We start from the raw sequence: 24,135 nt of genomic DNA on the forward strand, positions 1-24,135 counted from the left end.
AAGGCTACGGACCAAGTGCTGGAAAGTGGGATTAGAATAGATAGCGCTTGATGGCCGGCACGGACACGATGGGCCGAAGGACCTCTTTCTGTGCTGTATAACTCTATGACTCAATGCTAGGCTGATGCTCCAGTGCAGTACCGAGGGACATTAAACCAAGACCCCCTCTGCTCTCTCAGGTGGATGTAAAAGATCCCATGGCACTATTTCGAAGAAAAGCAGGGGCGTTCTCCCCGGTGTCCTGGTCAGTATTTTATTCCAAAATCAACATCACTAAAGAAACAGATATCTCTTATTTGCTCATCCAAATATCTGCTGCCTGTATCCTAACTCGCACCAAGTCCCGTTCACCCATCACCCCCTGTACTCGCTGACCTACATTGGCTCCTGGTCTGGCAATGCCTCAATTTTTAAATTCTCATCCTTGTTTTCAAATCCCTCCATGGACTCACCGCCCCCCCACTCCCTATAAGAATAGAAGATAAGAATTAGGAGCAGGAGCAGGCCATAGGGCCCCTCGAGCCTGCTCCGTCATTCAATAAGATCTTCGACATCAACTCCACTTTCCCGCCCGATCCCCATATCCCTTAATTCCTCTGGAGTCCAAAAATCTATCGATCTCAGCCTTGAATATACTCAACGACTGAGCATCCACAGCCCTCTGGGGCAGAGAATTCCAAAGAGTCACCACCCTCTGAGTGAAGAAATTCCTCCTCATCTCAGTCTTAAATGGCCGACCCCTTATCCTGAGACTGTGACCCCTGGTTCTAGACACTCCAGCCAGGGGAAACAACCTCTCAGCATTTACCCTGTCAATCCCCTTCAGAATCTTGTATGTTTCAATGAGATCACCTCTCATTCTTCTAAACTCCAGAGAGTATCGGCCCATTCTACACAATCTCTCCTCATAGGACAGCCCTCTCATCCCAGGAATCAATCTAGTAAACCTTTGTTGCACCGCCTCCAAGGCAAGTATATCCTTCCTCAGATAAGGAGACCAAAACTGTGCACAGTACTCCCGCTGTGGTCTCACCAAGGCCCTGTACAATTGTAGCAAGACTTCCTCACTCTTATACTCCAACCCCCCTGCAATAAAGGCCAACATGCCATTTGCCTTCCTAATTGCTTGCTGTACCTGCATGCTAACTCTCTGTGTTTCTTGAACGAGGACACCCAAATCTCTCTGAACACCAACATTTGAAAGTTTCTCACCATTTAGAAAATATTCTGTTTTTCTATTCTTCCTACCAAAGTGAATAACCTCACTTCTCCTCACATTATACACCATCTGCCACTTTATTGCCCACTCACTGAACCTGTCTATATTCCTTTGCAGGCTCTTTGCATCCTCCTCACATCTTACTTATCCACCTAGCTTTGTATCATCAGCAAACTTGGATACATTGCACTCGGTCCCTTCATCTAAGTCATTGATGTAGATTGTAAATAACTGAGGCCCAAGCACTGATCCTTGCAGCACCCCACTAGTTACAGTCTGCCAATCTGAAAATGTCCTGTTTATCCCTACTGTCTGTTTTTTGTCTGTTAACCAATCCTCTATCCATGCAAATACCTTACCCCCAACCCCATGTGCCCTTATCTTGCTTAACAGCCTTTTATGTGGCACCTTATCGAATGCCTTCTGGAAATCCAAATATACTACCACTGGTTCCCCTTTATCTACCCTGCTAGTTACATCCTCAAAAAACTGTAATAAATTTGTCAAACACGATTTCCCTTTCATAAAACCATGTTGACTCTGCCTAATCATGTTATGATTTTCGAAGTGCCCTGATACCACTTCCTTAACAATGGATTCCAGCATTTTCCTGACGACTGATGTCAGGCTAACTGGCTTGTTGTTCCCTGTTTTCTCTCTCCCTCCTTTCTTGAATAGCGGGGTTACATTTGCTACCTTCCAATCCGCTGGGACCTTTCCTGAATCTAGGGTATCTATCTCTGTAACATCCTACAAGCCTCCGAGATCTCTGCGCTCCTCCAATTCTGGCCTCTTGACTATCCCCGATTTTAATCGCTCCACCATTGGCGGCCATGCCTTCAGCTACCTGGGCCCTAAGCTCTGGAATTCCCTCCCTAAACCTCTCCGTCTCTCCTCCTTTAAGACGTTCCATAAAACCTACCTCTTTGACCAAGCTTTTGGTCACCTGTCCTGATATCTCCTTATGTGGCTCGGTGTCAAATTTTATTTCATAACGATCCTGTGAAGCACCTTGGGATGTTTTACTACGTTAAAGGCGCTATATATAAATACAAATTGTTGTTTTTATCCTATATATACATACTCCAGCCTGTCTGTTATCCTACAATATATATACATAGAATGACATAGAAGCGCATCGAGTCTACAGCATAGGAACAGGCCATTCGGCCCAACTAGTCTATGCCGGTGTTTGTGCTCCACACGAGCCTCCTCCCACCACTCTTCATCTCACCCCATCACCATAACCTTTATTCCTTTCTCCCTCATGTAATTATCCAGCTTCCCCTTAAATGCATCTACGCTAGTCGCCTCAACTACTCCCTGTGGTAGCGAGTTCCACGTTCTCACCATTCTTTGGGTAAAGAATATAGATTCTGGTCCGTGTATGATTCTATATATTTATATATATATATACGCACATTGCAGCCTTTCTGTTACCATATTTATACAGATCTCAGCCTGTGTGTTGTCCTATATAGATGCCAGCCTGTCTGTTATCGTATGTGTCCAAAATGCATTTTTACAGATGCCTTGCCAATGATGCAGTAAAACTGAAGCCCGTGACGGTGCTGCCATGGTGACCGTTTTGCATAGTATTCAAATCTGTTGAGCCAGGTGCAGACTTTACCCAGCGAGCTGTTGTTGTTGTCCAGAGGCCCGGCTCACTGTGAAATTCTATTAAAGAATGAATGTCCCTATCAGTCAGTGACTTACCGTCCAGCGTCTCCCTGTTCAGGCGATTCAGTGTAGTAACATCGGAATCAGAGGGGAATCACTGCTGATTTATTTTTAATTCATTTACGGGATGTGGGCGTCTCTGGCAAGGCCAGCATTTATTGCCCGTCCCTAGTTGCCCTCGAGAAGGTGGTGGTGAGCCGCCTTCTTGAACCGCTGCAGTCCGTGTGGGGAAGGTGCTCCCACAGTGCTGTAAGGGAGGGAGTTCCAGGATTTTGACCCAGCGACGATGAAGGAACGGCCGATATATTTCCAGGTCGGGATGGTGTGTGACTTGGAGGGGAACTTGCAGGTGATGGTGTTCCCATGCGCCTGCTGCCCTTGTCCTTCTAGGTGGAAGAGGTCGTGGATTTGGGAGGTGCTGCTCCATGGAAAATAAGGTGCCCTGGACACTTATTCAGAATGGTAGCATAGTGGTTATGTTAGTGGACGAATTAATCCAAAGGCCTGGACTAATTATTCAGAGACACGAGTTTAAATCCCACCACTGGCAGCTGGGGAATTTAAATTCAGTTATTTATATAAAAGCTAGTCTCAGTAATGGTAACCATACTGGATTGTCGTAAAAACCCATCTGGTTGGGAAGGAAATCTGCCGTTCTTACCCGGTCTGGCCTATATGTGACTCCAGACCCACAGCAATGTGTGGTCAACTCTTAACCGTCCAGCATGTCAGTGGCATCAAATTGTAACAACATGGACTGCAGTGGTTCTTCTTGAACCACTGCAGTCCGTGTGGTGAAGGTGCTCCCACAGTGCTGTGCTTTTGGGTAGGGAGTTCCAGGATCTGGACCCAGCGATGATGAAGGAATGGTCAATACATGTTCAAGTAAGGAGCTAATCCATGCCATCAGTCAAAGGCTGCAGTTAGTTAATAGAACCATTAACAGCCCACAGGAGTTTCATGAGCAGTTAAGCAATTCTTTCCGCTGTGTTAGAGATGAAATGTTTGAGGAACATGCTACCACGGCTCAATGAGTTTGAGCCTGTGCCTGTATCACAGAGGTCTCCGATGACCTATTCCTGATGGAGATATTAAGCTCTATTACAAACATCTTTGGCCCGCACCATGAAGTAAATGGCTTGTATCAATTTACTCTCTTACCTAACAGTCTGGAGTTACTCCCAGGTGCAGTCAGAAGCTCATGCAAAAAGGTTTGAATTTTTATAGCACAATGTTGTTGCTGAAACATTAACCTTGCAATTGGCTTTTCTGAAAATAGCAGATTTTTGAGGGGGGGGGTGTGGGAGGGAGGGGGGCTAATGGGGTCTCCACAACTATGAGTTCAAGTGTAGCAATGCCAGAGACTTAGTACCAAGTTACTTGGTTGGGAGCTGGCACATGGTGAAGGGGAAGGAAAGTAATAAACGAGATTAAAAAACAGCATCCAGAACATTCCTTCCTTCACTCACGCACTGGCCGGGACGTGACAAAGTGTTTGTTGCTACCTTTACTGCTGGTGCAAAAAATGGAGGTCAAGAATTAGTCTTATCCCTTAGACTGCCAGCTGGTGAGGGGGAAGCTCCTCACTCCGCACTCACCCCTGCCCCCTAACCGGGCTGACCCCATTTGTCTGTTTTCAGCCCATGCACTGTGACACTGAAACAAACACTAATATTACAGTAATAAAACAGCTCAAACAAATTCCTGTAGCATTGCTCAGACAAAATTTTAAAAACTATGGGCTAGAAATTCAGTTGGTTGCGCCAGCCGTTAGCGCCTTAGGAGGAGTAGATGTCGAGCACGGGGCGCTTAGCGCCCGGGCGCAGCGTGATCTGCGCCTCTCCCCAACTTCAGTAGACATTTAGCGCCGGCGCAAAGTCTTTGCGCGCGCTCAGCTGCGCGTGCAGATCATGACGTCATATCCTCGTGCAACGCCCTTTGTGCGCCCCAAACCGGATCTTCAGTCGCGCCGGCCCATTGTGCGCCGGGCGGCCCTAACGACTGTTGAGTGGAACGTTGCTCAGCCGATGCGGGCCACGGGGAGCGCAAATTAAAGGGCACTTCCCCTGCACTAGAAACGGCAGCCGTGTTGCAACACTCCTTTTTGGGAGAGACGGATCTTGGAGGAGGAGGAGGAGGAGGAGGCGGCAAACTAATGTCGGCCGTGCAAAAACACAAATGCACCCTCCCCCTTTAAGAGCTCACCGGCGCCAGAGTGTCTGCCGTCAATCAGCACCTGCCCTGCGCCCGACTTCCGGGGTTTCGCCCCGGGCTGCCGGCTTAGCGCCTAATGATAGTCGCGCATCGCCTGCTTTAGCGCAGCAGCAACCTCTTAGGGCGATGCAACTGAATATCGGCGAAGGGGGCTCGACTTTGCGCCGGGCGCAAACTTTAGCGGCTGCCCGACTTTACCGCCCCAAAAGTGGCTATACTGAATTTCTAGGCCTATATTCTCTTTCTATAATCTCTACTTGTCTTACTTCTTTAATTCTTTTTGTATCCCTTTCTCTCTCTCTTGTACGTCTCTCACACTTTCTCTTTCTCTACATGTCAGTCTGCTATTTAAGAAAGGTGAGAGAGGGAAACCAGGGAATTATAGATCAGTTAGCCTAACATCCATTGTTGGGAAATTACTAGAGTCTATAATTAATGATAGAGTGACTGAAAACATTGAAAATTTTCAGTTGATCATGGGTTTGTGAAAGGTAGGTCATGCTTGATGAACTTGATTGAATTTTTTGAACAGATGACCAAAGTAGTGGACAGGGGAATGTCTATGGATGTTATTTATATGGACTTCCAGAAGGGATTTGATAAAATCCCTCGTAAGAGACTGTTATCTAAGGTTGAAGCCCATGGAATTGAGGGCAATTATTGACCTGGTTAGGAAATTGGCTGAGCGGCAGGAGAGAGAGAGTACGGATAACGGGCAGGTACTCTTGATATATATTAATGATTTGGACTTGGGAGTACAGGGCACTATTTCAACATTTGCGGGTGACACAAAACTTGGAGGTATAGTGAACAGTGAGGAGGATTGGGATAGACTTCAGGAAGATATAGACAGGCTGGTGGAATGGGCGGACATGTGACAGATGAAGTTTAACACAGAAAAGTGCAAAGTGATACATTTTGGTAGGAAGAACGAGGAGCGGCAATATAAACTAAAGGGTACAATCCTAAAGGGGGTGCATGAACAGAGAGACCTGGGGGTATATGTGCACAAATCATTGAAGGTGGCAGGGCAGGTTGAGAAAGCGGTTAAAAAAGCTTACGGGATCCTGGGCTTCATAAATAGAGGCATAGAGTACAAAAGCGTGGAAAATATGATGAACCTGCATAAAACACTGGTTCGGCCTCAACTGGAGTATTGTGTCCAATTCTGGGCACCGCACTTTAGGAAGGATGTGAAGGCCTTAGAGAGGGTGCAGAAAAGATTTACAAGAATGATTCCAGGGATGAGGGACTTCAGTTACGTGGATAGACTGGAGAAGCTGGGGTTGTTCTCCTTGGAGCAGAGAAGTTTGAGAGGAGATTTGATAGAGGTGTTCAAAATCATGAGGGGTCTGGACAGAGTAGATAGAGAGAAACTGTTCCCATTGGCGGAAGGGTCGAGAACCAGAGGACCCAGATTTAAGGTGATTGGCAGAAGATCCAAAGGCGACATGAGGAAAACCTTTTTATGCAGCGAGTGGTTAAGATCTGGAATGTACTGCCTGAAAGGGTGGTGGAGGCAGATTCCATCACAGCTTTCAAAAGGGAATTGGATAAGTACCTGAAGGAAAGAAGTTTCAGGGCTACGGGGAAAGGGCAGGGGAGTGGGACTAACTGAAGTGCTCTCGCAGAGAGCCGGCACAGGGTCAACGGGCCGAATGGCCTTCTTCCATGCTGTAACCATTCTATGATTCTACAATTCGACTGTAACTGGCAGGATGTGACTAGTGGTGTCCCGCAGGGATCTGTGTTGGGGCCTCAGCTATTCACAGTATTTATTAACGACTTAGATGATGGGATAGGAAGCCCCATATCCAAATTTGCCGATGACACAAAGATAAGCGGCATTGCAGGCAGTGGAGATGAAAGCATAAAATTACAAAGGGTTATTGATAGATTAAGTGAATGGGCAAAACTGTGACAAATGGATTTCAATGTAGGCAAATGTGAGGTCATCCACTTTGGACCTAAAAAGGATAGAACAGGGTACTTTCTAAATGGTGAAAAACTAAAAACAGTGGAGGTCCAAAGAGACTTGGGGGGTCCAGGTACACAGATCATTAAAATGTCATCAACAGGTACAGAAAATAATCAAAAAGGCTAATGGAATGTTGGCCTTTATATCTCGAGGACTCGAATACAAGGGGGTAGAAGTTATGCTGCAGCTGTACAAAACCCTGGTTAGACCACACCTGGAGCACTGGGAGCAGTTCTGGGCACCACACCTTAGGAAGGATATATTGGCCTTGGAGGGAGTGCAGCGTAGGTTTACCAGAATGATTCCCGGACTTCAAGGGTTAAGTTACGAGGAGAGATTACACAAATTAGGGTTGTATTCCCTGGAATTTAGAAGGTCAAGGGGTGATTTGATCGAAGTTTTCAAGATATTGAGGAGAACATTTGAGGACGTAACATATAGGGTGGATAAAGGGGAACCAGTGGACTTAGTGTATTTAGACTTCCAAAAGGCACTTGACAAGGTGCCACATAAAAGATTATTGCTCAAGATAAAAAAGCATGGGATTGGGGGTAATATACTGGCATGGGTGGAAGATTGGCTATCTAACAGAAAGCAGAGAGTTGGGATAAATGGTTCATTCTCAGACTGGCAATCAGTAACTAGTGGTGTTCCGCAGGAGTCAGTGCTGGGTCCCCAACTCTTTACAATCTATATTAACGATTTGGAGGAGGGGACCGAGTGTAACATATCAAAGTTTGCAGATGATACAAAGATCGGAGGGAAAGTAGTGAGTGAGGAGGACATAAAAAACCTGCAAAGGGACATAGATAGGCTAAGTAAGTGGGCAGAGATTTGGCAAATGGAATATAATACTGGAAAGTGTGAGGTTATGCACTTTGGCAGGAAAAATCATAGAGCAAGTTATTATCTTAATGGCAAGAAACTGGAAAGTACTGAAGTACAAAGGGATCTGGGGGTCCTGCTGCACAAAACACAAAGGCCCCGATTTTCTGGCAGCCGTCGGGCGGCTTTTCATGCGGCCGGGGTCCGAAAATCGCGGAAAAAGCGGGTCGGGACCCCCCCCCCACCTGATTCCCCGCCCCATCCGACTTTCGGACTGCCGTTTATCCGTCACCCGCTTCAGTCCCGGCCGCCGCTGGCGGGACTGCTCGTCGGAGCACTAATCACCAATGATCACCTTGTTAAGGAAGATTTTCCGGGGCCGTTGCGACTTTGGGGCTTTCCCCACGTGAAACACGCCTGCGGGGAACCCCGCCGATGAGAGCTAGCGTGAAAAGAGCTGGCTTGCTTGCTTGCAGCAGCAGGTCGCTGAGGGCTGAAGAGATTTAAATAGGCAGCATTTGCAGGCTGCAGGACCTTGTTGATGAAGGCTTGGGGGAATTTTTTGAAGGTTTAGGAACAGCTGCAGAAAGTTGGAGCCTCACACACTTCTCCAGTGTGAGCTCCTGGGAAGCCCCTCTCACCACCCTAACTCAGCGCCCCCTCAACGGAGGCATCTGCCAGAAGCATGGGAGGCCTTTGGTACCTTCCCTTCCTGGCATTAGAGGATCTCCAACAGCAGAGGCGGCAGCAGCAGAACCAGGAACAGCAGGATGAGCACCAGGAGCACCAGGCTGCTGCTCACTCACCTGAAGCTGCACAGGCCAGAAGGGGCCAGCGCTTGGAAGTGGCTTGAGAGCACCTTGCTGTGCTTTAGGGGGCCATGGGGACCCGTTTCTGCACTGGCAGTCCTACTCAGAAGGACTTCCATGAAGATCTGGTTTCTCTGTTTAACAGATGGCCAACGCTCCTCAAGAGATGCCATTCTCTTATGAGCACTCACCATGTTTTCCGTACCCTGGCGAGTTATCTCCTGCATGGAGGTTGCCAACCTTTCCATGGTGATGCGTTCATGCGCCAATGACTCCACAAAGGCTCTGCTCATGGTCGCTATGGACTCCTCCATTCGCTCCACACTCGCAGCGACCCTGGAGACAAAACCTGCCAGAGACTCCTGCATCTGTGCATGGAGATCCATCACCTCTTCTCTTGCGGATGGACCCAAAGGCAGAGGGTCGACATGCAGCGCAGCTGAGCTGAGCTGGCAGAGTCCTGCGCCCTCCGACGAGGACTCTCCACTGCTGTCCCTGTCTCCAGAATCTGCTGAGGCTCACTTGTGAGCTGTGAAACACCGGGTGACAACACTACTCTATGTCCCGAAGGTCCCACCGAGGTGTGAGTGTCTGCGCTGGTGCTGGGTGCGCTTACTTCTGCTGACGCTGCGCCCTCAGAGGTTGGAGCTTCCTCTGAGGAGTCTGGCTGCAGGACGGGGGCTCTGGATGGTACTGTGGGGGAGTAAAGGAAGGAGATAGAGATGTAATGCCAAGGTTCTTCTGGTGAATCCCAGCAAGTTGGCATCTGCTGACACCTGCATCCATGCAGCATTGGTCTCATTGGGAGGCCTCTTCCTCCCTGACCTAGGGAAGAGGACCTCCCTGTGGGCCCTAACCCCATCCAATAATGCCTGCAGCGAAGCCTCGTCGAATTTGGAGGCAGCTCGGGGTCTGGCACTGCCCACAGCTGCTGCAGGCTCCTCTGCCATCCTGTATGGTTCGTTTGGAAGCCTTCAGAGGATGCAGTGCTTGCTATGGACCTTGAAAGCACCACGAATGATGACATCATAGTGTGGGGATTTCTGACTCGAATTGGACAATTAGCAAGGCTTCCCACATGCTGGGAATTAATTGGCCACTTGAGGGAAAATTGCGTGGAGCTGGCTGACACTTTATGTGTGTCAGAAACCCCACATTCGGGAAAATCCGACCATTCCCTACACAAGCCGAAAATCGGGGCCAAAAAGTTAGTATGCAGGTGCAGCAGGTGATCAAGAAGGCCAATGGAATGTTGGCTTTTATTGCTAGGGGGATAGAATATAAAAACAGGGAGGTATTGCTGCAGTTGTACAAGGTATTGGCGAGACCACACCTGGAATACTGCATACAGTTTTGGTATCCATACTTAAGAAAAGACATACTTGCTCTCGAGGCAGTACAAAGAAGGTTCACTCGGTTAATCCCGGGAATGAGGGGGTGGTCATATGAGGAGAGGTTGAGTAGATTGGGACTCTACTCATTGGAGTTCAGAAGAATGAGAGGCGATCTTATTGAAACATATAAGATTGTGAAGGGGCTTGATCGGGTGGATGCGGTGAGGATGTTCCCAATGATGGGTGAAACTAGAACTAGGGGGCATAATCTTAGAATAAGGGGCTGCTCTTTCAAAACTGAGATGAGGAGAAACTTCTTCATTCAGAGGGTGGTAGGTCTGTGGAATTTGCTGCCCCAGAGAGCTGTGGAAGCTACATCATTAAATAAATTTAAAACAGAAATAGATAGTTTCCTAGAAGGGGAATTAGGGGTTACGGGGAGCGGGTAGGAAATTGGACATGAGGCTAGGTTCGGATCAGTCATGGCCTTGCGGGTGGCGGAGCGGGCCCAGGGGCCGTGTAGCCTGGTCCTGCTCCTACTTCTTGTGTTCTAATTCTGTGTTAGATTTCAGGAGATGGTTCTATTCACAGGGATTAGTGGAGACCTCGGGAACAGGCTGCCAGCTAGGAGTCCTTCAAGAGTAAATTGGGTTTTTTACCTGGTTTTTTGCCTCTCCCGGGAGATCACATGAGTTCAGGTGGGATGGAGAGTGAAAGTAGATTTGAGGTTAGGATCAGATCAGCCATGATCTTATTGAATGGCGGAGCAGGCTCGAGGGGCCGATTGGCCTACTCCTGCTCCTATTTCTTATGTTCTTATGTTCTTAAACTATTTCCGCTGGTTGGGGAGTCTAGGACTAGGGGGCATAATCTAAAAATTAGAGCCCGGCCTTTCAGGAGTGAAATTAGGAAACACTTCTACACACAAAGGGTGGTAGAAGTTTGGAACTCTCTTCCGCAAACGACAATTGATGCGAGATCAATTGTTCATTTTAAATCTGAGATTGATAGCTTTTTGTCAACCAAAGGTTTTAAGGGATATGGGCCAAAGGCGGGTACATGGAGTTAGGTCGTAGATCAGCCATGATCTCATTAAATGGCGGAACAGGCTCGAGGGGCTGAATGGCCTCCTCCTGTTCCTATGTTCCACACACTTTCTCTTTCTCTCGCTCTCTCTCTAGTCTCTCATACTTCCTCTCTCTCTATGCCTCTCACACACTTTCTCACTGTCTCTCTCGATGATTGCCCCTGCCCCGTGTGATAAAATGCTTTCACAGAATGGTGGGAGGTGACCCTCAACATCTATCAAAGTAAGAGTGAATGCAATAAATTAATACTATACGAATGATTAGTTAATTCTTTGCTAAAATACTTCTACAACAAAACAACAATTTGCATTTATATAGCGCCTTTAATGTAGTAAAATGTGCCAAGGCGCTTCACAGGAGTGTTAGCAAACAAAATTTGACACCGAGACATATAAGGAGATATTAAGGCAGGTGACCAAAAGCTTCATCAAAGAGGTAGGTTTTAAGGAGCGTCTTAAAGGAGGAGAGAGAGGCGGAGAGGTTTAGGGAGGGAATTCCAGAGCTCGGGGCCCAGGCAGCTGAAGGCACGGCCGCCAATGGTGGGGCGATGAAAATTTACATTTACAGGTATAAGTATATCCTGTTTTTAATCTGCTTTAAATGTAAATGATCTGATTATTGATGGCTATCAAAGAAAGAAAGAGAGACCATGATAAAATAATCAGACAATATACACCCGCACACGCCCCACACGTTGATCCTCTACTTTGAACATTTATGCACCTTCCCCAAATCTCCTGAATCATAATCAAGCAGTACTGTTAATCTGTCTCTAATCCACGAACCTGTATCTCAACAAATCATTGTTCTGGGTCCCATTAAAAATATCTATTGACTCTCATCATCTCCCTTCTCTGGCCGCCTGTTCCAGATATTCACCATCCTGTGGGGAGATCAGATTTTCCTAATCTCTATAAACTTGCTTGAGGCAAAGATAGACAAGATTGAAATGTTCTACTCGTGTCCTCCAAAACCTGTGCTTAATTTCCAGGATAAACAATATCTCATCGATACCTTTTATTATTTACACACCGGGATCATATCTCCCCTCAACCATGGGCAACAAATGAGGCAAGGGGCGGTAAGGGTGCCCTTATCCTCGCAGCAGAGGCAAGTCGGGCAGTGGGGAAAGATTTAAACTAGTTAGGCGCATTGGGAGAGGTTAAATCCACACTGCAGGTCAAACAGTGTGAGAGAAAGATTATCAGGGCATATGGGCAAGGTGGCAGCAGCTATCCAGACAAGAGTTCTGCACACAACAGTACCTCCCAAACCCGCGACCTCTACCACCTAGAAGGACAAGGGCAGCAGACGCATGAGAACACCACCACCTCCAAGTTCCCCTCCAAGTTGCACATTATCCTGACTTGGAAATATATCGCCGATCCTTCATCGTCGCTGGGTCAAAATCCTGGAACTCCCTTCCTAACAGCACTGTGGGAGTACCTTCACCACACGGACTGCAGCGGTTCAAGGCGGCTCACCACCACCTTCTCAAAGGCGATTAGGGATTGGCAATAAATGCCGGCCTTGCCAGTGACGCCCACATCCCAGGAACTAATAAAAAAAAAGTGAGTTAGACGCACACATTCAGCTTAAAGGGTATGTGGACAGAAACATGGCTACAACCTGAGCATGACTGGGAGCTAACTAATCCAGGCTATAGGATCATGAGAAAGGACAGGGAAATTGGGAAGGATGGTTGGGGGGAAACTGACAATATTTATTATTGTTATTTACAATATTATTATTTACAATAGCAATAGAGGACTGGAGAATGGGATGGGGGGAGACTGGGGGCTCGGGGGAAGAGAGGGACAATGGGGGTCCGTGGATGGGGAGACTGGGGAATGGGGGTTAGAGAGGGATTGGGGGAATGAGGGTCAGAGAGGGATTGGGGGAATGGGGGTCAGAGAGAGATTGGGGGAATGGGGGTCAGAGAGAGATTGGGGGAATGGGGGTCAGAGAGAGATTGGGGGAATGGGGGTCAGAGAGAGAATGGGGGTCAGAGAGAGAGGGAAAATGGAGGTCAGGAGGAGGGAAATGGGATTTGGAGAGAGGGGGAACCCCAGAGGGCTGTGGATGCTCAACCGTTGAGTTTATTCAAGGCTGAGATCGATAGATTTTTGGTCACTAACAGTATCTAGGGAAAGTGGAGTTGAGGTACAAGTTCAGCCATGATCTTATTGAATGGCGGAGCAGGCTCGAGAGGCCGACTGGCCGACTCCTGCTCCTATTTCTTATGTTCTTAATATTGATGAAAGACACAATTACAGGAGAGGAAAGAAGGTTTTTGAGTAAGGGTGATTGGGCAGTGGAAACAGCATGGGTAGAGTTATGGTCAGTTATTTGACTGTGGTGAACTTTACAGCCCAGCCTGGACCAGACCCCACCTGAGGTCCAAATAGCCTCACTTACAGAGGGATAGTGATCAGGGACAGGAACGCCAGCAATTGTGGTGTCCCAGCGAATCTGTTAATTCAGCACACACCAGACAACACTCAGGCCCTGACGTACATTCTCTAATAAAGAATTGCAGACAAGAGTGATAAAATAAGTGTATAATATTTACAAGATATAAGGGGTGGTTCCAATACCTCACGCTTTCAGTGTGGAGCTGTATTTACGGGGAATATGGGTCGTAATATCAAGGCTACAGTGTTGGACCCCTTTCTCCAACCCATGACCCTTGCAAGGTCACTCCCTCCCCCACTGTGACTCTCCCCATTGCCTTCCTGTAACCCAACCTGCTGTACATCTAAGGGTAGAATCTCCAACCAAGGGATTCATGTACAAACCTCAGTGTGCTCATAGTACATTCCCATATATACCATTTATCAGCAATCGTTAAGCCCATTTTAAAAATAGGACACATGGAAATGTAGTGCACGCGGGTTATGTAACTCCACTTATTGAAGATTCGGTTCTTTAACCCTTTACATCATTGTAATACTTCCCTCTAAAAATATTAATGATGAGAGGAACCTCGCAATGCGCCACTGGAACATTCATTGGCTGTAAAGTGCTTTGGGACGTCCTGTGGTCAAGCGCTTTGGGCTGCTTTACTACATTAAAGGCACTATATAAATACAAGTTGTTGTTGTTGTGTGGTGAAAAGCGCTACATAATGTGCACAGTTTTGGTCTCCTTATAAAGGATATAATTGCCGTAGAGGCGATGCAACGAAGGTTCACTAGATTGATTCCTGGGATGAGAGAGTTGTCCTATGAGGAGAGATTGTGTAGAATGGGCCGATACTCTCTGGAGTTTAGAAGAATGAGAGGTGATCTCATTGAAACATACAAGATTCTGAAGGGGATTGACAGGGTAGATGCTGAGAGGTTGTTTCCCCTGGCTGGAGTGTCTAGAACTATTGGGGGCATAGTCTCAGGATAAGGGGTCGGCCATTTAAGACTGAGATGAGGAGGAATTTCTTCACTCAGAGGGGGGTAAATCTTTGGAATTCTCTACCCCAGAGGGCTGTGGATGCTGAATCATTGAGTATATTCAAGGCTGAGATTGATAGATTTTTGGACTCTAAGGGAATCGAGGGATATGGGGATCGGGCAGGAAAGTGGAGTTGAGGTCGAAGATCAGCCATGATCTTATTGAATGGCGAAGCAGGCTTGAGGGGCCGTATGGCCTTCTCCTGATCCTGATCCTCACGGTCTTATGAATGCAAGTCTACTTTTTTGCTAACGCACCTAGACTACAGGACCGCCTCTTTCCCTGCTCAACTTCATCCAAGTTTATCTTTTCTCCTCTGCTCTACCTCCCCTGACAGCATGCACCCTCGCTGGGATTCAGCTCCAGCTACCCTCTGGTACCCTGCCCCAATGGCCATTCTTCAACATAGTGCCAATGGGCTGTCCTTCCTTGTGGGGGGGGGGGGGCGCAATCAAAGCCAAGCCCAACAGCGCAGTTTGGCTTACGAGGGTCCCCGTGCAAAGGCTGCGTTTGAGGACCCTGAACATTTTACCCTCAATCTGGTGTCAGATGCCTTGGCTGGCTTTTGAAACCGACTTGTTCCCAGACAGCGGCAGAGATAGTTTGAGCTACAGCGGCAGTGGAACCGTTTGATTTAATGGGCAGGATTTGGATGCTGAGCCTCTATTCAGGATGAGATGCTGCCCTGCCTGAGTTGCAAACTGAAACCTCGGTTTATGATTTTTGTTTTCGTTTAAAAAATGAATGAGTGTCCTTTCAATTTTGCAAATAGATCAGATATCACTTATTTTTTGCAAATTACATGAGGCATTTGTCTCTCAAAGATCATACAATCACCACACAGGTGGAAATGTTATAAATGACCTCTGATAAGCCCCAAGTTTCAGAGTGCTTACCTTCTAACCCAGTGATATCCAATAGACATTGCTGAGTAGTCACAGGTGTGACTACAGTGCCTCCGTGTTAGCCACATGCACTAATCTAAGTAGAAAATGCCTTACATACAATACAGGTAAATGTACGTCGCACGTGGATATTTATTTAACCATCTGAGTCAGAAGGTTGTGGGTTCGAGTCCCACTCCAGAGACTTAAGCACACAAACTAGGTGGATACTCCAGTGCAGTGCTGCAGGAGTGCTGCACTGGCGGAGGTGCCGTCTTTCAGACGAGACATTAAACCGAGGCCCCGTCTGCCCTCTCAGCTGAACGTAAAAGATCACACGGCCACTATTTCGAAGAAGAGCTGGGGAGTTCTCCCCGGTATCCTAGGCAAATATTTATCCTGCAGCCAACATCACTAACACAGGATTATCTGGTCATTATCACAGTGCTGTTTGTGGGAGCTTGCTGTGCACAAATTGGCTGCCGCGTTTCCTACATTATAACAGTGACTACACTTCAAAAACACTTCATTGGCTGCAAAGCACCAAAGTCATGATAGGCGCTATATAAGTGCAAGTCTTCCTTTCTTTTTAATATCTAGCACCATTCAGTAACTGAGAAAGTAAAACAGTCAATGAACAAAAAACACTCGACACTCTGATTTTTGTCTTACCATTTTACCAACAAACCCACGGAAGGGTTAAAGTTCACGTGCATACCGCAGTGCAAATATGAGTATTGAGATCACATGACCAACGACTGTGTCTATTACTTATTTTTTAATGTACGAAGAAATGCAATTAGTCATATCCTGGATTCCCAATTAGCCACATGTGGCTAACATATTAGACAACACTTCAGCAGCACCTCCCAAACCCGCGACCTCTACCACCTAGAAGGACAAGGGCAGCAGGCGCATGGGAACACCACCACCTCCAAGTTCCCCTCCAAGTCTCACACCATCCTGACTTGGAATTATATCGCCGATCCTTCATCGTCACTGGGTCAAAATCCTGGAACTCCCTGCCTAACAGCACTGTGGGAGTACCTTCACCACACGGACTGCAGCGGTTCAAGAAGGTGGCTCATGGGCAATTAGGGATGGGCAATAAATGCTGGCCTTGCCAGCGACATCCACCTCCCACGAATTAATTTTTTTAAAACATCCGCCACGTAGCACTTTGGGGGCAGAGGATAAAACAGCGGCACTGCCGCTTCCCTCCAACACCATCCCAGCTTCACAGTATCGATCACGAATAAGGCCTCAAGTACTCAATGTGTGAAGCTGGTGCAAACTGAACGGAGGCCAGTAATCATTCTGTCTTCAAAATGGAGGATACACTTGAACTGTATAAAACACGAGTTAGGCCACAGCTAGAGTACTGCGTGCAATTCTGGTCACCACATTACAGGAAAGATGTGATTGCACTAGAGAGGGTACAGAGGAGATTTACGAGGATGTTGCCAGGACTGGAGAATTTTAGCTATGAGGAAAGACTGGATAGGCTGGGGTTGTTTTCTTGGGAACAGAGGAGGCTGAGGGGAGACTTAATTGCGGTGTATAAAATGATGAGGGGCCTGGATAGAGTCGATAGGAAGGACCTATTTCCCTTAGCAGAGAGGGGGCATAGATTTAAAGTAATTGGTAGAAGGATTAGAGGGGAGTTGAGAACTTTTTTTCACCCAGAGGGTGGTGGGGGTCTGGAACTCACAGTCTGAAAGGGTGGTAGAGGCAGAAACCCTCATCACATTTAAAAGGTACTTGGATATGCACTTGTAGTGCCGTAACCTACAGGGCTACGGACCGAGAGCTGGAAAGTGGGATTAGGCTGGAGAGCTCTTTCTTGGCCGGCACAGACACAATGGGTCGAATGGCCCCCTTCTGTGCTGTAAATTTCTATGGTTCTACTTGTCATTCTGCCTTTATACAGCAGCTACTGTCCTGAACAGACACCAGCAGAAAGTTCCTGGTGCCCTACACACATGTACTTAAAGATGAATATTTAAGACACTCTCAGTGTTGTTAACCGACGTCTGGGAAGTTGTCCTGCAGTTTCTAAAGCTGGTGCAGTAAACAATCCGGGAACCTTTTTAAACTTTAATATTAAAAGGTACCATCACACAGTTGCAGTTACACCACGTGACGCTTCCTACAAGAGATAATCTCTCTCTCTCTCTCTCTCACACACACACACACACACACACACACACACAGCACCCAAACCTGGTCTGACTTCAGTTCACCAAGTTTCTGCCACCGGTTTATGATGACTGAATAACAACTTACATTTATATAGCGCCTTTAATGTCCCAAGGCATTATCAAAAAATCTGACACTGAGCCACATCGTCAAATTCTGATTTTAATTAAATGATCTTAATTAAGGGACCTTTAGAACCCTTTGTCAGTCACACTGTGACAATCCGTGTGTTTCCCATTAAAACCAGTACCCTTGATTACACTGTACAGTAGGTTGGTGTAGAGCCAAAACCCACTTCCCTGTGACCCAAAATCTCATTGTTGGCTAAACATAAAATGCACTCAACACAATTCAGTGTAGTTTTTTTTTTACTTCAAGCAGTAAATCATACCTTTGCCTTAATCCTTGTGATTCGCACACTCACTCACAATCTGTGTGATTTGCACACCCACTCACACACACAATGTTCGGTTGAAATGTTCAGTCATGATGGATGCAGCATGTCCACATCAGTAGAGTGGAATATCCTCCCCTCTGGCTCCTTCACATGGTCCCTCACTCCCACTCCCCCTCCACACGGTCCCTCAGTCCCCCTCCTCCTTCACACGGTCCCTCAGTCCCACTCCCCCTCCACACGGTCCCTCAGTCCCACTCCTCCTTCACACGGTCCCTCACTCCCACTCCTTCTTCACAAGTCTTCACTTGCAGTCCCTCCAGGAAACATCCATGGAATATTAATTTCACATTCAGACACCAATCACATTCGGAAACCCAGGGCTTTCTGAATTCAATTCATTGCTAAGCCAAACTTTAAAAAAAATGAAAATAGACAATCTTGTCTTTTATAAAACGACTGTTCAAAATGAAATATCACAGTGAAAAAATGTTTCTTCTGAATTTAAACAGATTCCAGAGGTTTGTCTTTAAATTGGATTGGGGAAATTAACCCTAAGCGGATTGCAGGGGTTAATCCTTTGATTGCTGGTTAACCCTTCAAATAGATTGCAGGAATTAACCCTTAAACTGGACTGCAGGAGATAACCAAGTGGATTGCTGGTTAACCCTTTAAGCGGGTTTCTGGTTAACCCTTTAAGTGATTTGCTGGTTAACCCATTCGGGAATTGATGGAGCTCACTCTGTGCTGTCTGGGCGAGAAGCCTCTTCTCATTCAGAATCGTCAAGGGCAGTCCTTTGATCGAAGCGAGGTCCAGGTGCATGTTCACGGGTTCGAGCCGCCCCCGTTCTCCGAATCGTTAAAGAGGCCGGGGTTTTCCGACAGACTGCACCTCACTTTCTTCTTCTCCTTGAACCTGCCGGAGTTGGAGACTCTCACGTGCCTGCCTTTGGTGCTTTTGTCCACGATCTTCTCCAGCTTGGCTTCCAGCTCGGAGTCTGCCCTGCTCTGGCTCTCCCTGTCCCCGCACTCCTTGCTGTCGGTGTTGCTCCGGTCCACCGGGAGCTCGTACAGCACCTTGGGGCCGCTCTTCTTCTTCCGCAGGAAGGTGAACTTCCACCAGCTCGCAGTGGCTCCGTCGCCCATGGCTCCAAGCCCCCGGACCGAAGCGTTGCAGAGAATGAGTCTGAAGCCGAAAGGTCGCCGCACCTGTTCCCCGAGCTGGGCGAAGATCACACGGAGGCCCCTAGGACCGGCTCCGGGAGCTGCTGGCTCGGATCATGTCTCCGGGGGCAGTGGGGGCAAGAGTTGCTGCAGGAGAGAGCCCGGTTCTGGGGGGTGAGCTGGGTCTCTGAGATCCTTCCAAGTTCCCCTCGGGTCTCCTGTTGCAGCCTTTCCCAGCTTTCGCTCTCTGACTCCAGGTTCTGCTGGTCCCAGACTCCGCTGCTATTCCGCCTGTGTCTCTCTCTGTCTCTGTGAGTCAGTCTCTCTCGCAGCAGGTGTAGGTGACTCCCTCACCTGTCAATGTTTCAATGAAACTGACCTCTCCCTGTCACGTGGCTGAGAGCCAGGCTTCGATGATTGGGCGAGTCTGGAAGATTTTACATATTTGGGAGTGCGAAACTCCGACAATAACTTTGCAAAAACTCTCCTTGCAACTCCTGTAACCCTGAGAGTGGGGTGGGTTCAAGCCCCAGTCTGGGCGCTGTTAGTGCAGAATACACAGGATCAGAGGGACCTTGGTGTGCATGGACATAGATCCCTGAAGGCAGCAGCACAGGTAGCTAAGGTGGTTAAAAAGGCATATGGGATACTTGCTTTCATTCACCTGACGAAGGAGCAGCGCTCTGAAAGCTTGTGATTTCAAATAAAGCTGTTGGACTATAACCTGGCGTTGTGTGACTTCTTACATAGAATATAAGAGCAGGGAGGTTATGATGGAGCTGCACAAAACGCTAGTTAGGCCACAGCTGGAATATTGTGTGCAGTTCTGGTCGCCACACTATAGGAAGGATGTGACTGCATTGGAGAGGGTGCAGAGGTGATTCACCAGGATGTTACCTGGGCTGGAGCGCTTCAGCTATGAAGAGAGACTGGACAGGCTGGGGTTGTTTTCCTTGGAGCAGAGAAGGCTGAGGGGGGACCTGATTGAGGTTATAAAATTATGAGGGGCATAGATAGGGTAGCTAGAAAGGAACTTTTCCCCTTAGTAGAGGGGTCAATAACCAGGGGGCATAGTTTCAAGGTAAGGGGCAGGAGGTTTAGAGGGGATTTGAGGAAAAACTTTTTTACCCAGAGGGTGGTTGGAATCTGGAACTCACTGTCTGAAAGGGTGGTAGAGGCAGGAACCCTCACAACATTCAAGAAGCATTTAGATGAGCACTTGAAATGCCACAGCATACAAGGCTACGGACCAAGTGCTGGAAAATGGGATTAGAATAGACAGGGCTTGATGGCCGGCGTGGACACGATGGGCTGAAGGGCCTCTTTCTGTGCTGTATAACTCTATGACACCGCGGCCAAGGTCCAGGGGGGCGATTTTGGCCCCTGTGCCCCAACAGGCTAAAAAGAAAGAAAGACTTGCATTTCTACAGCGCCTTTTACGACCTCAGGACGTCCCAAAGCACTTTACAGCCAATGAAGTGCTTTTTGAAGTGTAGTCACTGTTGTAATGTAGGAAACGCAGCAGCCAATTTGTGCACAGCAAGCTCCCACAAACAGCAATGTAATGATGACCAGATAATCTGTTAAATATTGGCCAGGACACTGGGGAGAACTCCCCTGCTCTTCTTCAAAATAGTGTTATGGGATCTGAGAGGGCAGATGGGGCCTCAGTTTTACATCTCATCCAAAAGACAGCTAGTCCAACACTCCCTCAGCATTGCACTGGAGTATCAGCCAGGATTTTTGTGCTCAAGCCTCATGGAGAGGGATTTAAACCCACAACCTTCTGAACTGCGAGGCGAGGGTGCTACGCACTGAGCCACAGCTGACACTACAGTTATGGAGCGAAAGAGCAGGGGGAGTGGGACTAACTGGAGAGCTCTTTCAAAGAGCCAGCACAAGTATGATGGGCTGAATGGCCTCCGACTGTGCTGTAAGATTCTATGTACAAGGAGTTATTTCTGAAGTCCAGTCATTGTTATTTAGGTAAATGCAGCAGCAAGTTTGTACACAGCAAGATCCCACAAACAGCAAATTAAATGAATAATCTGTTGATTAAGGGAACAATGTTGGCCAAGACACCAGGACAATCCCCGCTCTTCATCAAATAGTGCCATGGGATTTTTAACATTCACTTGAAACACTGGAACAATCAGACAGAATGTGTGAGAATGCAGCGCTCCCACAATACTGCACTGGAACGTCAGCCTAAACTATGGGCTCAGCTCCCGATTTGGGGCTTGACCCACAGTCTGCTGGCCCAGAGGAGATAGTGTTACAAACCAAGTCAAACTGACAGTATGTAAGTGTATGATGGGGCAGTGCAGAGGGAGCTTTACTCTGTATCTAACCTGTACTGTACCTGCTCTGAGAGTGTTTGATGGGACATGTAGAGGGAGCTTTACTCTGTACCTAACCCATGCTGTACCTGCCCTGGGAGTGTTTGATGGGACAGTGTAGAGAGAGCTTTACTCTGTATCTAACCCATGCTGTACCTGCCCTGGGCGTGTTTGATGGGACAGTGTAGAGGGAGCTTTACTCTGTATCTAACCCATGCTGTCCCTGCCCTGGGAGTGTTTGATGGGACAGTGTAGAGAGAGATTTCCTCTGTATCTAACCCGTACTGTACCTGCCCTGGGAGTGTTTGATGGGAGAGTGTAGAGGGAGCTTTACTCTGTATCTAGCCCATGCTGTACCTGCCCTGGGAGTGTTTGATGGGACAGTGTAGAGGGAGCTTTTCTCTGTATCTAACCTGTGCTGTACCTGCCCTGGGAGTGTTTGATGGGACAGTGTAGAGGGAGCTTTACTCTGTATCTAACCCATGCTGTACCTGCCCTGGGAGTGTTTGATGGGACAGTGTAGAGGGAGCTTTACTCTGTATCTAACCCGTGCTGTACCTGCCCTGGGAGTGCTTGGTGCTGACACTGGGTACCTGAAATGAACAGTGTCCCCCTCTCCAGCACAGACAACCATAGCTTCATGACCACAGTATTCTCTTCTGCGCTGCATTGCTGAAGGTTAATGAGACAATCCGACAGGAATGTGACACTTCAGAAACCATTGACGATTTATTTATGTTTTATATACAAAGAACCTTCCTCATGTTGTTAATTACCTCCACGGCAGGTTAATGGTCAGTGCCCTTTCCTTAATCCTCAGCAGGACCTTTAACATCTGCTGATAGTCTCATGTCCCAATCAGCGCTGTCCAACAGACTCCTTTCTAATCTGGATACAGTGACCTCCTTCTCGTGCCCTGTCAGACCGAATTGGTATCTTTATTATTTAACACAAATTTGTTTCAAGTGTTAATCTGATGTCACTATTTAAAGAGTATCAGCTTGGCATCTGACCACTTGTATCCATTCGTGACGGGTTAATCCCAGCAATACCATAGTAGCCAGCAACAGTGTAGCAGAAACCAGCAATTCTTACAGTAATAAGCAATCCCCGCAGCACCAGCAATAAAGAAAAAGAAATACTTGCATTTATATAGCGCCTTTCCACAACCATCAGACGTCTCAAAGCGCTTTACAGCCAATAAATTATTTTTGAAGTGGAGTCACTGTTGTAATGTGGGAAAACAGCAGCCAATTTGTGCACAGCAAGCTCCCACGAACAGCAATGTGATAATGACCAGATAATCTGTTTTTGTTATGTTGATTGAGAGATAAATATTGGCTGGGACACTGGGGAGAACGCCCCTGCTCTTCTTCAAAATAGTGCCATGGGATTTTTTACATCCACCTGAGAGCAGACGGGGCCTCGATTTAACATCTCATCCAAAAGACGGCACCTCCGACAGTGCAGCACTCCCTCCACACTGCACGCCTAGCTTTATGTGCTCAAAGTTCCTGGAGCAGGACTTGAGCCCACAACCAGACTCAGACACACCTTGCCTCAGAAGGAGCAAGGGTGCTACCAACTGAGCCACAGCTGACTCTCCTCAAGTAGCTATTGGTAGAAGGATTAGAGGGGAGTTGAGGAGAACATTTTTCACCCAGAGGGTGGTGGGGGTCTGGAACTCACTGCCTGAAAGGGTGGTAGAGGCAGAAATCCTCACCACATTTAAAAAGTGTTTGGATGTGCGCTTGAAGTGCCGTAACCCACAGGGCTACGGACCGAGAGCTGGAAAGTGGGATTAGGCTGGATAGCTCTTTGTCGGCCGGCACGGATACGATGGGCTGAATGGCCTCCTCCTGTGCTGTAACTTTCTATGATTCTAGCAGAAACCAGTTGGCAGATTGAACCAACATCCGACCAATGCCTGGCACCACCATGGCGCACCGTGCCACCAACACTGGCATAATAAACAGTAGAGGTACGCAGCAGAGGACTGAGGCATATCAGGCTGCCGATGCAAATCTCCTTCACTCATCTGTGGTGCAAAGTATCTCGTGCAGCATAATGAGATGAGTCTGTTTCAGGGAACAAAGGCAGGGCTGGCTGGCCAGATGCTTGAGAAGGCGATTCGATTACACACTAACTGCTTATCGAATGTCAGTGGGATTTAAGTTGCCTGACTGTCAGTGGCTGACTGCAGCAGGGAAAATGACCCCGTTTTACAAATTTGATAGATTTTTGTGCTCACCAAGGTCTGTCTGGCACTGGGGCACATTTTGCCTCCAATGGCAGGATCAACCACTTCCATGCCAGGGACAGACAGCATGGGTTAAAAGAAGAGCAAAGCCTTTAGGTGTCAGCTGTGGCTCAGTGGGTAGCAGATGCACCTCTTGTGTCAGATGCAGGTTGTGGGTTGGTGTCCCACCCTAAAGACTTGAACCCATATTCCAGGCTAACACTCCCAATGCAGTTTCTGAGGGAGTGCTGCACTGTCAGAGGTGCTGTCTTTTGGGTAAGATGTTAAACCAAGGTCCTGTCTGCCCTCTCAGGTGGATGTA

General features: G+C 47.6%; 1 protein-coding gene across 1 annotated transcript; it reads right to left on the reverse strand.

The window, feature by feature from the left end:
• Positions 1-17,561: 17,561 nt before the first annotated feature.
• On the reverse strand, positions 17,562-19,590 carry prr15lb (proline rich 15 like b). Its single transcript, XM_085966128.1, has one exon. The coding sequence runs from the start codon at positions 19,215-19,217 to the stop codon at positions 18,897-18,899; it is 321 nt and encodes a 106-aa protein (XP_085822254.1). The 5' UTR covers positions 19,218-19,590; the 3' UTR covers positions 17,562-18,896.
• Between the last annotated feature and the right edge of the window lie 4,545 nt (positions 19,591-24,135).

This window comes from Somniosus microcephalus, chromosome 24 (genome assembly GCF_052327205.1).
Source record: "Somniosus microcephalus isolate GS21.2 chromosome 24, FLI_Smic_1.0, whole genome shotgun sequence".
NCBI classification, from domain to species: domain Eukaryota; kingdom Metazoa; phylum Chordata; class Chondrichthyes; order Squaliformes; family Somniosidae; genus Somniosus; species Somniosus microcephalus.